The sequence below is a fragment of the Monodelphis domestica genome, chromosome 5 (genome assembly GCF_027887165.1).
Source record: "Monodelphis domestica isolate mMonDom1 chromosome 5, mMonDom1.pri, whole genome shotgun sequence".
Classification (NCBI taxonomy): Eukaryota; Metazoa; Chordata; class Mammalia; order Didelphimorphia; family Didelphidae; genus Monodelphis; species Monodelphis domestica.
Genome location: NC_077231.1, coordinates 60,404,849 through 60,422,619, shown reverse-complemented (window position 1 = coordinate 60,422,619; position 17,771 = coordinate 60,404,849). Strand labels below are relative to the sequence as shown.

The following is a 17,771-nucleotide window of genomic DNA, read 5'->3' as shown; positions in this document are numbered from 1 at the left end:
ATGGATGGAGGACTGAACCTGAATTCAGGAAGATGTAAGTTCAAATCTTGTTTCAGACATTGACTAGCTGGGTGATCCTGAGCAAATCACTTAACATTTATCTCCCTCAGTTTCCTAAACTAAAATGAGAGGACCTACCTCACAGGATTGTCATGAGGATCAAATGTAAAGCATTTAGCTAAAAACCTGGCACATAGTAGGTACCTTAAAATGCTTGTTCTTGCCCCTTCATTTTAATGATTTCTACTTTTATTTAAAAGCAAAATTTGTGGAGCATTGTTGGTTTTATGGAATAAATGAAAAGTAAAAATTAAATTAAAAATACTTGTAGTCTAGCACTAAATAAGATACAAAACTATTGTCTCACATAATAGATGAAGGATAGAATTATAGTAAACTTTCATCCACTGGGACTCCAAATTGATTTCTGATCCATGCATTAAAAACCAAGTGGAGAAAGAATTCCTAGAATTCAGAATATATATGATATGCCTGTCCTTGGATAAGACACTAATTGAAATGATCTGTCATGTCAGCATATGTCTCTTGGACAAACACTTCAAAAGTCAATGAGTTGAACTCAAAAGTGAATAATAGGAAGAAGATGGGTCGCATTTAATTTGGGAAATGGTTCTAAGTTTTCATCATGTTCTTTAAAGCTGCTTCCTATAACAAAATCCCATTTTAACACCAATATTCTGCCAGTGATACTGTATGACTAGGAATCTGGGACCATCACAGTAAATAAAGAAAAAAAGATGACTAGTAGTTCAGAGGAAGGAGTTCTGAATCTGGGATCCATAGACTTCCACGGGGTCAATAGATATTGTGGAGCATCTATGAACTGGGATACAAATGCATCTTTAGGCAGTCTAGTTGATTTCCCTTCAAAGTCTGTGTATTTTATTTTATGTTTTTAAAAGCATTATTTCGAGAAAGGGTTCGTATGCACCATCATACTGTCAAAGGGATACATGACACAAAAAGAAGTTTTGAGAATCTCAAGACCCAGACAAAAACAGAGAACTATATGGCACGTAGAAATAGGCTGAAATATATTGTTAATGTTGACTCATGTACAAAATGTGTCAAAGATTTCACCCAAGAAATGGATTACTGAAAAAAAAGGAGGTAAGCCAGGCAGATGTAGAGAGCAAAGAATATGGGACCAACAGCTTAAGTGCAACAATGTGAACTATAGAATAGGGATGTTCTCCTGTTTCCAGGTTCCAAAGGTAGCTAGATGGCCAGGAATCAAGAAGAATTCATATGTGAACTCGGGCACTTAATAGCTGTGTGACCCTAGTGAAGTCACTTAACCCTCTTTGTTTGAGTTTCCTCATCTGTAAAATGAGCTGGAGAAGAAAATGGCAAACCAGTCTACTATCTGCCAAGAATACCCCAAATGAGGTCTCATGAGTTGGACATAACTGAAATGACTAAATATCAACAATAGATTTAGATATAGAAATGTGGAAGCCAGGGCATATAGGGGATAAAAGTGCTGAACTTAAAATCAGGAAGATCTGTTTTAAAATTCTACTTCAGACCTTAGGCAAGTCACTTATTAGTTTCTCTTAGTTTCCTAATATATTGAAGGGGTATTATAATGATAATAATTTTACCTTTCTCTTAATATGAGACATATGTATGTGAGACATGTACAGTTCTTAGCAAATCTCAAAGTTATAGATAAAGGGAAGGAAATGATTATTTACATAGTATCTTCTATGTGACAGGAACTTTGCTAAGCCCTTTTTGGGAATATTATCTAATTTCATCCTCACAGCAACTTTGCAAGGTAAGTTCTATAATTATTCCCATTTTATAATTGGGGAAACAGAGGCAAATTGTTTAAGTGATTCTCTCAGGGTCACGTAGCCAGTAAGTTTCTAAGGCCAGATTTGAATAGAGATCATCCTGACAAGAAGACCCAGTGTTCTTCTATCCACTCCTCCACCATCTGCCTCTATTATATATTTGTGTGTGATATATACCCAGTCTAATTTCAGAAAAGTTTGAGGACTCATAGATTACAAAGGGGAAAAATAAGGTTAAAAATGATCAGAGGTTATCCAAAAGCAAGATTTGAAATAATCTACTTTTAGGCACATGAGTTAAGGAGATTTGAATAATTGAGTGATATATTGGACTTCAAGTCTCTTGGCAGTTAAATCACAAAGACACTATGCTTTCTTACATAGTTTTTATTTTCTGCCAAAAGAGAGCTTATAAATTCATATGCAGAGGCAAAACTCAACAGAATTAGGCTTGAGAAGAATTTATCATGAGGATTTGTTTATAAAGAATAGTGAATAGCATATTAGACTATCTTTTGAGTTTTGCAAAAACCATAGAAAAACTACCTAAGTAGTGAGTTCTAGTCCTATAAAAAGCAGGGAGCATAATATTAAATAATAACTGAGTGATGGTTTTGTTTGTTTGTTTGTTTTTGTAAGGGATAAGATTATACAGTCATCCCTCCCTATACTGTGATTCACTTATGGTTTCACTGTATCACGGGTTTTTTAAAAATATTTGGAATTTTGTATCATGGAGTTTTTGCTATATTGGGTGATTTTTTGGATGAATACCATACTGTATTCAGTGGAAATGCAGTACACCACTACTGCTTGTGCAAGTTTGCCAACATGAGATTTTACATGCACACTATTGGCTGATGGAATGAAAGGAGATCAATCACAGTTCTGTATTCTGTATTTTGGGCGCTGATTGGCTCAGTGACTAGCATCAGTCTGTTTGCTCTCCTGCACTGTGCCATATGTTCAGCATCTCTCCTTGTCCACTTCACACTGACATCTGATCACTGTGCGTAGTGTTGCTCTGTGGTGTTGCATTTTTGTGAAGTTTCTATAAAAGTCTGTAAAAATGTATTTCAAGCCCTATGCCACCCAAACATTCTGCACCTTCTAAGGCTCCTGGCAGTGAATCCAAGCACCAGAGGAAGATGTTTGCCATAAAAAAAAATAATAAAATAAATATAATGCTGCTACTTCACAGATTTTCACCTATCCAGGGGGTCTCTGGACCATAACTCCAAAGATAGGTGAGGGATCACTGTCAAGCCCAGGTACTTTGTTTTCCAATGGTTTAAAAGTATGTGGATAAAAGTGGGAGAGTTAAGGACCATGGATAGTTCTTGCATTCACTAGAATCTCCTTTTGAATATCAGATCTCCTCAATGAGCAGTATAGGAGGTTGTGGTGCAATCAAAATTTTCTGACAAAATTCTCTAAGTAGCTTAAATGTAGATCTGCTCTAGGTTTTTTTAAAATTATTAAGTTTAGAGACATAGTACCTGCCCGATAGTATCAAGGCTGACATTGTATAATGGAATTATGAGAAATACACTTGCATCCTTGTCCTCAAAAGGAGGCTACTGCTGTTGCTGGTGGTAAAGAGAGTATATTTATAGAAAGCTTTGTTTTTACAAAGTTCTTTCCCCACCTTACTGAAAGAGCACAACTCTCCAGTCAGAGGACCTGGGCTCAAGGTTCTCTTCTCTTGTAAAGGTTAACACCTGTGAGACCTTTGGCAAGTCACCTAACCTCGCTGCTTTCAGTTTCCTTATCTATAAAATTTCAAGGATAACCTAAATGACCCTGAGATTCCTTTCAGCTCTATATCTCTGGCTTTGTGATTCTGTGATAGTTTACAACCACTCTATAACATACAAAGAGGCATTTAGGGAGCAGCAGATCTGTGATTTCTTTTGTAAAGAAATGTCTTCTATGAAAGGAAGATGGTATGAGTGCCCAGAGGGCAAGCCGGAGAGTCAGGAAGACCTAGGATTCAAGGGATGCCTTTTGATGAGGATGACGATGATGATAATAGCAGTTAACATTTATATAGAACTTTCTATGTGTGCTAAGTGCCTTATAATGATTTCATTTGATCTTGTAGCAGTCGATAGTAATAAGAATAACTAAGATTTATATAGTGCTTTCTATGTGATAATTCCTTTTTACTCTAATTATAAATATAAATATAATACAATGTAATATATACTATTTATCAATATATAATAAATGTTATAATATAATTGAAATTATATTATTTTATCTTGAAGTAATAGTTAATAATAACAATAATTATGTGTAGATAGTGCTTTCTATATGCTAAGCTCCCTACTCAATGCTTTGTACTTAACTCATTTGATCTTGACACAATCAGTCGATCAATCAATAAAAATTGAACACCTACTATTTGCCAGGCACTATGCAAAGCACTGGCTTGTTGACATTCGGTTTCTAACATACACTTCTTGTCTCTTTTCTTTTTGAAATATTTCCATCGACTTTTTTCCCTCCCAAAGCCCTTACCTTCTGTCTTTATATCAAGGCTAAGACTGAAGAAAAGCCAGAACTAGACAAGTGAGGTTAAATGATTTGCTCAGGATCACATGGTTGGAAGTATCTGAAGCCACATATGAACCCAGGTTCTCCCAACTTAGGCTTGAAGCTCTGTCCATCATGAGACCTAATTGTTCCTTTTTCCATCAGCTTTTTAAATAGAAGCTTCCATTATATTTACCACAGTACCTTTCATTCCCCAACTCTGGTTCTTTTTCTCATTACCCAGTTGAGTGACTCTGTTGATCTCTGATCAGAAGCTAGGATATCCTTAGAATTTTCTAAAGATAGACTATAGTTCTGGCCATATGTGCTGGTATGGTAGTTTTCTATGAAGTATTAATATTACAGAAAGAGACAGTATGGGGTAGTACAGAAGTATCACAAAACTCCTGAGTCTAGCCAGACCCAAATTAAATTGATGAATGTTTAATAAAATAAATGAAAATATGGTAGATTACATAGGTGGTTATTTAAATCAATATGCTGCCTAAAGGCAGCCTGATGTATGATTTAGTGGGCCTCATTTCTATTTTAATTTGACCAGCTGGCATAATGGATAAAGAGCCTGTTTAAGGCTTTAGAAGACTTGACTTCTAGTTATACTTTTAACTCATAATGACTATATGACCCTAAATAAGTCATCTTAACTCACTGAGCCCAGGCAACTCTCCAAGACCATAAATTGAAGCAAGTTGAATCAGGGTATGTTGTTTGATGGAATTTCCTCTTTGGGAATTGTCTATGCCACAGTAATCTCGAGACTATTTAAAGAAAAAGGAATTTAAGTAAACTCCCTTTCTAACTCAGGAATTATCACCCATTTTACAGATGATGAAACTGAGACTTATAGAAATCAGAGGCTTGCCTAAAGTCACACAGCAAACAGATTTCAGATAATTAGTCACTGTCATACTGGATGAAGAGTGAAAATATCTAGATTTGAATGATGATGATTCTGCCACAAACTTATTCTGTGATCTTCAACATATCATCCTTTCCAGGTTTCATTTTCCTGATTTCTAAAATGTGTGATTTGGACCAGATTATCTCAGATTCTTCCCAGTCTAAACTCTATAATCTTTAACAAATATTTTTTTTAAATGAAGGGTATTGTCAGTAGGTTTAAGTAAAGGCAATCTTAGCTGGAACTATGCATATGAGATGGCTTCTTGCAGCTTTACCCATATGTAAGTCATAAAAGGGAAAATATTTTAGTTAAGGTAAACAATCAAAATGATACTAGCATATATGTAGCTCTGAAAACCAGTAGCCCATTGTGAGATGTACTGTGCAGTGTGTAATGGGACAATAAGGCCTGTTCAATGCATGGAGAATTTATTTTTCTAAAACTCAAAAATGATTCTTAGCTACATAAATATATTGCACCCCTTGCATTGATCACAGACTCCTCTGTGTATTCTCCAAGTACTCTTGAGAAGCCATGACAAGTTTCATGAAGGCTGAAGTGGTTTAGCTTTGTTGGTAAGGCATCCTGTATCTCCATCTTCTCCTATTTGTTTATTCTGTTTGACTCTTTTTATCAAAGAGACAACCAAAAAGCTTCTGTAGCATACCCACATTCCTCAGAGTTATCTGTAGCCTGGCATACTTGAGTGGTCTGCTGTGTTGGGGTTTGGATACTAAGTCAGGGATCTGATTGAAGATGAAAAACTGAGAAGATTAATCTTAGAATTGTGTTTCTAATACTTTGAGACTCTAAAAGTATATCCAATCGCTAACCCAATTATTTCCTAATGACATCATCATCCTCTTGATAGAGAAACCTTGGGGAAAGCACACGAAACAAAGAAAAGTTCTGATGAGCTCTAGGATATCAGGAACTTACATTTCCTGGGACCTTTTTCAGAAATTTTCAAAATTATGGTTGGAAACATGATGTTAAAAGGTAGATCATAAAGAGGGAAAGAGAGGTCTAGTACAATATGAAATCATTCTACTCTGCAGGCAGAGGGCAGTAGAAGACAAATATAATATGAAAGTAGTGGTTGGAGCATTCTTTGGATGGCCATGGCTTGAGATGCTGAACCATACCTTCCCTCCAAAGAACTTAACTTTGAGACATTTCTGGAACTACTCTTTGTCCTGATATTCATAATACCCATAATTAAACTCAGAAGCCTCCAGAGTACTGGAGTTTATTTACTGAGAAGGGATTAAAGGAGTCAGGATTAAAGGAGTCAATGTTCTATCAAAATTATGATCCCTTCATCAAGCTTCTTCTAGGGATATTCTAGCGATAATTCTTCAACTACTGACCCCACCAATAATTGAAGAATTAATTGAATAAAAAAGGTGAACTATGAGGTATGCCTGTGTTCAAGAATTGTGAAAACAGAGTTTTTCTTTATATCATAGTTTGCAGAAGGGATCAGTTATTCTTTGAACTCAAGAAAATGGGAGTAAGCTACTCCATTGCTGCACTGACCTCAGAGTTCAAGAAAAGAACATTCAGTCCATCCCTGTAATCTGCTCCCCTTTATCTCAGATGCTCCAAGAAAGATTTAAGAGTTTGTACATTTATGCCAAAATGAGTTTACAGAAGGCTTCTAACTTTGGGAGACTTAAGACTTGAAAAAAATTACAGATGGACTTTTATACTAGATTTGAACCCTATACATTTCTGGTTGGATGTAAAGAAACTGCCCTAATGTTCTGGCCATAATTCAGTATTTAAGTAATGGTGCTATCACTGACATCCTCAACCAATTTTTTGGTGACCTAACCTCAGAACATTTTGATATTTTCATTATGAATAGGGATATGTCTCTAACATAAGGAAAGGGGTCAGCAAAGTGAGAGAACCCTAGCTTATATTATAAGTTGTAGAGATGAACTCATCAGCTCCAAACTGAAAGTAGATCTTAATTATATAACTGAATGATATCTCCTGGAACAAAATCTTTGCATTATTTTCATGGTACTGCCAGATAGGGAATCACATGAATAACAGCGTCTGACCAGGATTTCAAAGAAAAGGGGCCAGATATCAATGGGAAGGGAGCAAAAAAATGGTCTCTGAGGACTTGATAAAGACATTTATGGTGCCACCACATTGTCATGGTATAAAGTGACTTATTTTGGATAGTTTGGGGCATTGTTCATAGAAGACAAATGCAGAAATCATAGGACTGGCTACCACCTAATAGATACTCATACAAAGAAATATATTGATAGAGTTACTGGCAACTGAAAACATAGAGAAATGGTGATTTCACATGGAAGGGATATAGAACTCAATGATGGACCCTACACATTGTGTCTGTGTTTGGATAGTATTTTAGAACACCACACAGTCTAATCTGAATGTTATGCGTACTCACTGGGTATATCTTCTCCCAGAGTTCCTATTTTAGGTCATTCTTTTAGCAGGAATTTTAAATTGCCTTACTAAAATACCTTATCTCAGATTATGAACTTAGAGAAACCTACAGGAAGTATAAGGACAAAGCCAACTTTTTCCATTAGATATTCATATCAATTAAGTCATATGTCTCATATAGCAGTAAGAAAAGGAGAACAATTGTCTCAAGAATTTAAAAAGTGGTTATCTCACAGAGGAGAAAAGAAAGGTCCATCAATGGGTATAATTAGACTATAACATGTAGCATATAAGGAACTTGAAAGAATAGTAGTGATTATATAAATGACTAGAAGCTCAAAAAAGAGCTTTTGGGGTGGGGGATGGGGTAACTAGGTGGCTCGGTGGATTGTGAGCCAGGCCCAGAGATGGGAGTTCCTGGGTTCAAATCTAATCTCAGACACTTCCTAGCTGTGTGACCCTGGGCAAGTCACTTAACCCCCATTGCCTTGCCCTTACCACTCTTCTGCCTTAGAATCAATACCCAGTATGATGGAAGATAAGGGTTTAAAAGAAAACAATTGAATGGGAACAGAAAAAAGTATACCTTCTTCTCAGTGGTACATGGAATCTTCACAAAAATTGACCACATATTATGGCCTCAAAATACTATATTTAAATGTTAAAAAGCAGAAATATTAAATGCAATCCTCTAAGTACATAATGAAGTAAAAAATTGTGTATAACGGACCATAGAAACCAAAAAATGAAAACTAAATGGAAACTAAATAAATTAATCTTAAAGAATGAGTGGATTAAAGAACAAATTATTGAAACAATGAATAATTTAATTAATGAGAATGATAAAACAATATATCAAAACTTATAGGATACAGCAAAAGTAGTAATTAGAGGAACATTTATATCTCTAAATGTTTATAATGATAACATAAAAAGAAAAGATCAATGAATTGGGCATGAATTTTTTAAAACTAAAAAAGAACAAATTAAAATCTACCAGCTACACCCCAAATTAGAAATCCTAAAAATTGAAGGTGAGATTAATAAAAATTAAATACAAGAAAACCATTGAATTAATAACTGTTTTAGGTTTCATGAGAAAATTGACAAAAAATAATAATCCATTATTTAATCTAATAGAAAGAGAAGAAAATCATACCACTAGAATTAAAGATGAAAAGGATGACTACAATACCTATGAAGATGACATGAAGTTAAACTTATTCTGCTCAATTATATGAAAACAAATTTAACAATGAAAGAGAAATAGAATTATTTTTTTAAAAAATAGACTGCACAGACTATCACAGCAATAAATAGAATTACTAAATAATCCTATTGTAGAAAAAATTAAATTAAACCATAGATGAACTTCCTAGCCTTAGGACCAGACAGATTTACAAGGGAGTGTTACCAAAAACTTAAAAATAAATTAATTCCAATATCAAACAAATTATTTGAAATAACAGGTAAAGAAAATGTATCAAATTCCTTTTATGAAACAAATATGGTGCTGATACTTAAACAAAGAAGAGCAAAAGCAGAAAGAAAATTACAGACAAATTTCACTAATGAATATATATGCAAAAATCCTAAACAAAATGCTAACTAGGAGGCAATAATAGACCACAGAGATCACTGTGACCAAACAGAATTTATGCCAGGAATGCAGGAATGATTCAATATAAGGAAAGCTATCAACACAATTGATAATATCAAGAACAAAATTAATAAAAATCATGTGATTATATCAATAGATGCAGAAGAATCCTTTGGGAAAATATACTAATTCTTATTAAAACCAGTATAAAACATAGATATAAATTGACTTGTTCTTAAAATGATATGAAGCATCTACCTAACACCATCAGCAAGTTTTATCTACAATGGGGAGAAACTAGAAACCTTCCCAATAAGATCATGTGTAAAACAAGGATGCCCATTATCACCAATATTATTTTTATATAGTATTAGAAATTAGCATTTCTAATTAGAAGTTAGAAAAAAAGAGTTTTCAACTAACACTAACAATAAGAAATAGCAATAAGAGAGAAGCAATAGAAATTGAAGGAATCAGAATGGGCAAAGAGGTATCTGTTTGCTAATAACATGATAGCATATGTGAAATCCTAGAAATTCAACTAAAAAGTTAGTTAAAACTATCAATAATTTTAGCAAAGTATCAGGATATAAAATGAATCCACATAAATTATAGACATTTTTTTATATTAATGACAGAGTCCTGCAAAAAGAGATAAAAAGGGATTCTCCATTTAAAATAATCACAAATAGAATAAAGTACTTGGGATTATATCTGCTAATACAAACCCAGAAACTAGAATAATTCTAAAACACTTTTTACACAAATAATGTTAGAGCTAAATAATTGGAGAAATTTTAATTCATGGATGGGCAGAACTAATATAATTAAAATGACAGCCCCACCTAATCTTACCTAATCAGTGTTATCCCAATTAAATTACCAAAAAATTATTTTATCAAGTTATAAAAAATAATTAAAATTTATTGGGAAGAATAAAAGATCAAGAATATCAATGGGATTGATGAAAAAAAAAACTAAAGGAAGGAATTCTAGCAGTGCCAGATTTTAAACTATATAATAAAGTTGTAATTATAAAAAATAGCTGGCACTGGCTAAGAAACAGAAAGATAAATAAGTGGAACAGAACAGATATAGAACAAACAGCAATAAAAGATTATTGTAACCTTGTTTTTGACAAAATCATGGAACCAGATTTTGGAGATAAGAAATTACTGTTTGGTAAAAATTGCTGAGATAACTGGAAACCAGTTTGGCAGAAACTAGGTATAGACCGATATCTTACACCATTCACAGAGATAAGATCAAAATGGATACATGAACTAGACATAAAAGGAGATACCATAAGTAAATGAGAAGAATGAGGAACATAATACCTATCATATTCATAGTAGGAGAGGAATTTATGAGTCAACAAGAGATGGAGAGCATTACAAAATGTAAAATGAATACTTTTGAGTACATTAAATTGAAAAGTTTTTGTGCAAATAAAATAAATGCTGCCAAGATTAAGAGGAAAGTAGAAAATTGGAGGATGGGGGTGGATTTTATACACAGTCTCTCAGAAAGAGGTCTCATCTAAAATATGTAGAGAACTTTGTCAAATTGTTAAAAATAAGAGCCATCCCCCAATTGATAAATGGGCAAAAGATATAAACAAATTGTAGATGGAAATTAAAGCCATATATAGGTATATGAAAAAAATGCTTGAAATCACTACTGATTAAAGAAATGAAAAACCAAATGACTGAAATATCACCTTAAATCCATCAGACTGGCTAAAATAGCAAAAGGACAAATATATTGGAGGGGATGTGGAAAAATGGGGCCACTAATGCACTATAGATGGTGCTGTGAATTGATTCAAAGATTTTGGAGAACAATTTGAAATTTCAACCAGAGATTTTTAAAACTGTATCACCTTTAGACCCAGCAATACCATTGCTAGGTTTGTTACCCAAGGAGATCAGGAAAAAAGAAAAAGAACCCACATGTTGCAAAATATTTCTAGCAGTTCTTTGTGGTGCCAAAAATTGGAAAAATGAGGAGCTGTCCATCAATTGGAGACTGGCTGAAGAAATTGTGGTATATGATTGTGATGGACTATTCCATAAGAAATAATATAGTCTGATTTTTTTAAAAGAACTACACAGTGTTAGAAATAGTGAAATGAGTAGAACCAAGATAATATTACATAGAACCATAGAATTAATTCTGGTAGAATAAACTGTGAACATATCCTCCAGAAAGCGAACAAAAAGTGAAAAATGAATCTTACTATGCATGTTTATGTTGGCCATCCTAAGAATATCTTTTGTGATTCAGTGACGTGCTAAGACACTACTGAATGGGATTTATTGTTTAGATATGAAGCTAAATCTATATGAGATTGGTGATTTCATTTGTAGAGTATGTTCTTTTTCTCTGTATATATTTTATTTGGCTTTGTAAAATTTTGACAAATATTTAAAATAATGAAGTAAATTTTTTAAAGTTAATAAATAATATTTCCAGACAAGGAGATCTTGTTAATTAAAAGAAAACACCAGATAATTGGCTAAGGGAAAGAAATGTATTTTAATTTTCCTGATAAGAAAGAAGCATGACATCAACCCTTTTTGGAAAAAAAAATTACCAACTAACACTTCATACCATTGTCAATCTGGAAAAACACAGAACCTCTAAAGTAGTCAGCAAAACCAAATCTTTAATCAGGAAAGAGATAGGTCCATAATCATCGTGGACTACCCAGAGCCAAGCGCCAAATATTATACAGAGTCAAAATCCTGGGGTTCTAGGGACAATATCTCTGAGAGGATCATCACCCTAGATGATTCTCCAAAGAATAATAGAATGTAGGGATCTTATATACCTTTTCGGAAATTAAGCACACCAAATATACAATGACAGGTTGTAAGCAGGCTTGGAAAAGAGGCTGGGGTATCAGGGAGTGGTCTACTACAATGACCACAAAAAGGATGGTTCCTGCATTGGTGTTGGTCATCTTGGGAACAGATGGATCTCTGATTCAATGGGGGAAACTTCTCAGACTAAAAGGGTGATTGAGCATTTGAGCATTTCTTTACTCCTATTCAGGACATTTAATGGGTGCTGGGAGATCCCCTTATTCAGTCTAAGACAAAGTCACTTTGGGACTTCCCTTAAAATAAGTTCCCAAGGGAAATGGGCAGACTCGTGGCTCCCAGAATCTACATCGACACCATCTAGTGATTAAATTCTCTTCTATAATTCAGTTGTAATGGATTATACATGGCAAAGTAAAAGGGAGAGTCCTAAATTTCAATAAAGTGACATTTCAGAAGTGAAACACATCTCCCTTGCACCTGTGCCTCTCCTCTCGAAAGGGGGAATTTGAACCCAAAGCCTCAACTCTCTCTTTCACTTTTCCTTTGTTCCTTCCTCCCTATGAAAATCAAAGGTCTTATTAATGATGAAAGAAATTTCTTTTGAATATTCCTACAAAATCTTTTTGTTTTCCCCTCTGTGCTCTCCAGGTATATCAATATATGCATGAAACCATAACGGTGAATGGGTGCCCGGAGTTCCGTGCCAGGGCCACTGCAAAGGTAAGCCTTGTGCAGCTTTAAAAATGTGCTCTACCCCAGTGATCCAGTAATTGATTGTGCGCGTGTGTGTTTCAGGTATTCTCGTGTGTACACTGTAAGAAAATTTAGACATCAGTGGCAGCCCAGAGTCTAGACCAGTACTGCTTCCCAGGTAAAACTCCTAATGGAAAATTCAACGTTTCTGCTGCTTCTGTAGCTTAACAAAGGAGAATGATTTCATTGAATTCACTGAGCGTCAAGCAAATCTACTGGCTCATTGTATGAGATACACCATGTTTTCTGATATTGTCCTAGGACAATAGGGTCTTTTCAGTGCATGGGGATTTCTTTGCATAGAGCTGAAAAATGAATCTATTAGCCATGTAAATGTATCACAGGCCATGCATTGATCTCTGACTCCTCCTGGGTATCTGGCCAGGCTCTGTGTATCAGTCACTGAATGGGGTGGGCCCTGACCATCTCCAGACCCAAGAGGACTGGCTTGCTTCTCCTGCCCTAGGAAAGGGACCTTTTTCCTTAGAAACTCAGAACCAGAGATTTCAAAGGCTCTCTTAAGGAAAACCTTACAGGAGCATTAACAAATGATCAATCGTGCAGGATTCTGAAAAATAAGCCATTAGTAAACCCCTGACCTTCAAACTAATTTGCAATGAAGCACACATTGTAAAATTCCCCATATTTTATAAAAGGTATGTATTTCCCCCTGGAGAAACTAGCTGTCTGACACAATATAGACGTAGCTACATAATTCTTTTCTGTACTTTCTTTGTTTCGTATTGGAGAGCGAACCTTCATCTGGTTTCTCTCATCCTTTTTGGAGTCTTTCTATCCCCATTCAAAGCCAGAAGTGAATACTGTAGATCCATAAGGTTTGGCTGAGCAAATATAGAATATTGTTCTCATTAGATGGTGATTTGTTTATGTTGAGATGGAACACAAAAACATGTTTCCTACGTGGTGTAATTAAGGTTGCCGAGAATTATGTACTGCTTTACCATTCTCATCTCTTATTCATGTACAACAGCAGGAGAGCAGCGCCACATTGTCACTAGCACAGTAATTCCTGGTTGTCTCTGGGCTGTCTGTACTGCATCCACGTCAGCCTCTTAACCCCCCAATGCATGATGGCCAGGTCTGCATGAGCAGCCAAAGCATGCAGCTGAAAGCAAGCCACGACTGTCATATCATTCCCTCCCTGTCACTAAATGAAGATATTATTAGCATAATGCTAAACTGATGCTAATGAGACTGTGTGGGGGAAAGAATGTTAAGTAGCAGGGATCAATATTTTATAAATGCTTAATAAATCACTCCATAGTAGACAGGTAATCAAAGGAAGTTATGAAGGGCAAATACGAAGGATTATCTCTTTGGCTAGAAGAAATTCTCCTTCCTTGAGGATAATAAGGTTGGAAGAGATCTCTGACCCCATTTTGTCCAAACCTCTCAATTTTACAGTTTGAGAAACTGAGGTCCAGTGAAGTAGAAATGACAAAATCTTAGTGGCAAAGTGAATGGTGGATAGTGCTTTGGATCTAGAGCCAGGTCAACCTCTGTTTGAATCCCATTTCACATACTTAGTGCAAGCTGTGATACCTAAATTATCTCCCTTAATCTCTGAGCCTTTAGTTTCCTCATTTTGGGGCACGATGGCCTCTGAGCTCTCTTCCAGTTCTAAATCGATAACCTTATGAATTGGATTTCTATAGAAAACTGTAACATAAGCTGATTATTCAAAGTTATGAAAAATTCAGAGATTAATATACTGGAAAGTGTAAAAGCTAAATAATAAATATGCATTAAATTGTTGTATGGCTCAGAAAGAAAGATCAAGGTATTATCTTTTTTTCTATTTTAGGTGATATTTGAAAGCTACTCCCTTTGCAAAATTCATCATAGCAAGATCAGTGAAACTATTTGAAAATGCAGGAAAGAAACCTAAAGCAGATTAATAAAATATTATGTAATAATATAAAGAGGCCAAGCTTATCTTATCAGAGGCCACATATGAGCTCAAATTGATTTCAAATAAAACTGAGGTAGTTGAACCCACAGATATTTTAAATGGTAATTATGCCTACAGGTATCATCAGTATTTACCAAAAAGGCAATGGGAAGGGTAAATGAAATTTCCTAAACTAATAGGCAGTCTGGGAATGGCAGCAAAACGTGTATGATACCATCTTTAGTTCATTCATTCAGTGCTTCAGAGCCCAAATTAATTTCAATAAAAACTGAGTTATTTGAATCTACAGCTGTTTTAAATGGTAATAGTTACTATTGGCATCATCAATTTGCAAACATGGGTGTGTGTGTGGAATTGACTAAATCTGGGAATGTCAGCAAAAGGTACAACTTAGACATATTTAGTTTGCCATCCAGTGCTTCTAGCAGAATGACTAGCATCCTCTGGTCTTAAAGAACTCAGTCTAATAGGAGATATAAGACAGCCATCTCAGTATCAGACAGTGTATGATATATTATATGTAGAGAAATGAATTCTAGCTATGGTCATTAAGGAGGGTCCCATGGCGCCTTCTGATTTGGTCTTCCAATGATCGATCACAGATTTACAGATGTTAGAGATCATTGGGTTCAACTTCTTCATTTTACAGAGGAGGAAACTAATGGACTTGCCCCAAAACACAAGAGAGAACAGTACCTAGCAACGATAGGATTCATACCTCAGCCCTTTGATTTCCAGTCTAATAGTTCCCCCTCCCCCATGCCATGCTTCTTCAAAGGGTAGACTTGTCACAGGCAGAAAAAGAAGGTAAGGGAGCCAAGGATGCTGTAGGAGAAATTCCATTCAACAATTGGGATCTCAATAGTGAAAAGTTATGTTCCTTCCCTTTCTTTCCTAGGATAATGCCATCATAGCTTGAATAGCTGCTGTTTACCTGCTGTAGCATCAGTTCTCCTGATTTGTCCCTAATCTCATTGCCAAATGACCATCTTGTCTTTCAGGCAACTGTGGCAGCTTTTGCAGCTAGTGAAGGTCATTCCCATCCTCGAGTAGTGGAACTACCCAAGACTGATGAGGGCCTTGGCTTTAATGTGATGGGAGGAAAGGAGCAAAATTCCCCCATTTATATCTCTCGCATCATTCCCGGAGGGGTGGCTGAAAGACACGGAGGCCTCAAAAGGGGAGACCAGCTGCTGTCAGTGAATGGAGTGGTATGTTCTTATGATAACCCTCGATTTTCTGTGAGCATTTCCCTCCCTTCCTCCCTAAACTTTCCTATGGAATTTTTATAGACAACTCTGAAATGCTGGTATTTTCTGTTGACTGTAGCTAGAACTCCTGGCATAGAGAGCAATTTTGTGTGAAATAAGTGAGGATGGTAAACATTTAACAATAATTTTATGGTTCACCTCTCCTCTCACTTTTCGTTCAACTGCATTAGAGTTTGAAGCAGTGTACCTATAGGTGGGATTTCTTTCTTTACAATCTTATCACCCTAACCCAAGTTTGGTAAATGACAGATTTAAAAAATAAAACAAAACAAAACAGAAGTACTCATCCATCCAGACACCATAAACCAAGGGTTCTTGAGCCTTTTTAAAGATGAATTTTAAAAATCATGTCTGGCAGATTAGTGAAGTGGATGTACTCCTTAGAATTATATATAAAATTTTTTTTCTGGGTAAGAAAGTCAATTTATTGATTAGGATAGATTTAACCAATAAATGAATTGGTCAATGATTTCTCCTGGTGATCAAAGACCCCCAATTTCCCTTATGTAGATCCATACAGAGATAATTTGGGGAACTCAGTATTCAGTCACTCTATGCATATCCTAAATGATCTCTATTTGCTGAAGAGTCAATGAGGAGGTGATCCAACAAGACTCTCAACTCCTCCCCATCCTGTGGGAGGCATTGGGCAAGTCCCGTATTTGTCTCATGCTCCCTAACTCTCTGGGAAAGAAGTCCAGTTCTGCCTGATAAAAACTGACCCTTGCAATGAGAATGATATATTAAAAAAAAAACAGTTGAGGGGCAGTTAGGTGGTGCTGTGGATAGAGGGCAAGCTCTAGAGATGGGAAGAAGTGGGTTCAAATATGATCTCAACACATTTCTTAACTGTGTTTCCCTGGGAAAGTCACTTAATCGCAATTGCTTAGCCCTTACCTGTCTTCTGCTTTGGAACCAATACTTAGTATCAATTCTAAGACAAGAGGTAAACATTTTTTAAAAGCCATGAAAGGAAATCTTAAATTACAATGAGAGATTAGTGAAAATAAAGATGTAATTGTTGGGGGGTTTTTTCACATTACAAATTCATTGACCTCCTGAAATCTGTCCATGGATCATTTGAATGAGATGATCCAAGAATTCCTGCTCTATACAAATTGATATGTTTTTGAAAGGGATCATTTAAGTTTGTGAATTTCTATCTATATTAAAAATTGAGAGATATGACCATTATGTCCTGAAGGGGCTTCATATATTTAAAAAATGGCAAATGTGGCAAGAGATCTTTTCTACTGGATTATAGTACTTAATTCTTTACCAGTTCTCCCCAGATGCCTCATTGTGATTTGAGAGGGGTTCTGGGATTCCTGCATCTTATAGCAGCCAAACACAAGCACTGGCAAGGTTTTGAGACTGTGTTTTTAGGATGGGAGGCCCACATTTTCCGGGTTCAGAGAGAATCATTTCCAGATGGTTGGCCACCAGGTGGTTAATTTTTCCCAGCTCACTCATGAGGATTGCTTAATAAGGCTTGAAAGGTGTAGAGAGCCAGTGAAGAGAGGATCTATGCTGGTGAAATCATGGATTTGTTGAAATTTAAGTAATCCTACTTAATAGTTACCTTTCTGCAACCCAAAGATTATAGAGAGCAATTATATTATGTCAATGTGTCAGGCACTTTGCAAAATACCTATGGTTGATGTTTACTT

At 35.5% G+C, this 17,771-nt stretch overlaps 1 protein-coding gene across 2 annotated transcripts in view; it reads left to right on the top strand.

Moving 5' to 3' along the window:
- LIN7A (lin-7 homolog A, crumbs cell polarity complex component) overlaps window positions 1–17,771 on the top strand; it is a 214,422-nt gene that overhangs the window by 93,432 nt on the left and 103,219 nt on the right. For both annotated transcript variants that reach the window (XM_056798556.1, XM_007503106.3), the window contains exons 3-4: window positions 12,793–12,864; window positions 15,832–16,041. In XM_056798556.1, the coding sequence (XP_056654534.1) occupies window positions 12,793–12,864; window positions 15,832–16,041 (282 nt within the window). The remainder of the gene's footprint in view (window positions 1–12,792; window positions 12,865–15,831; window positions 16,042–17,771) is intronic.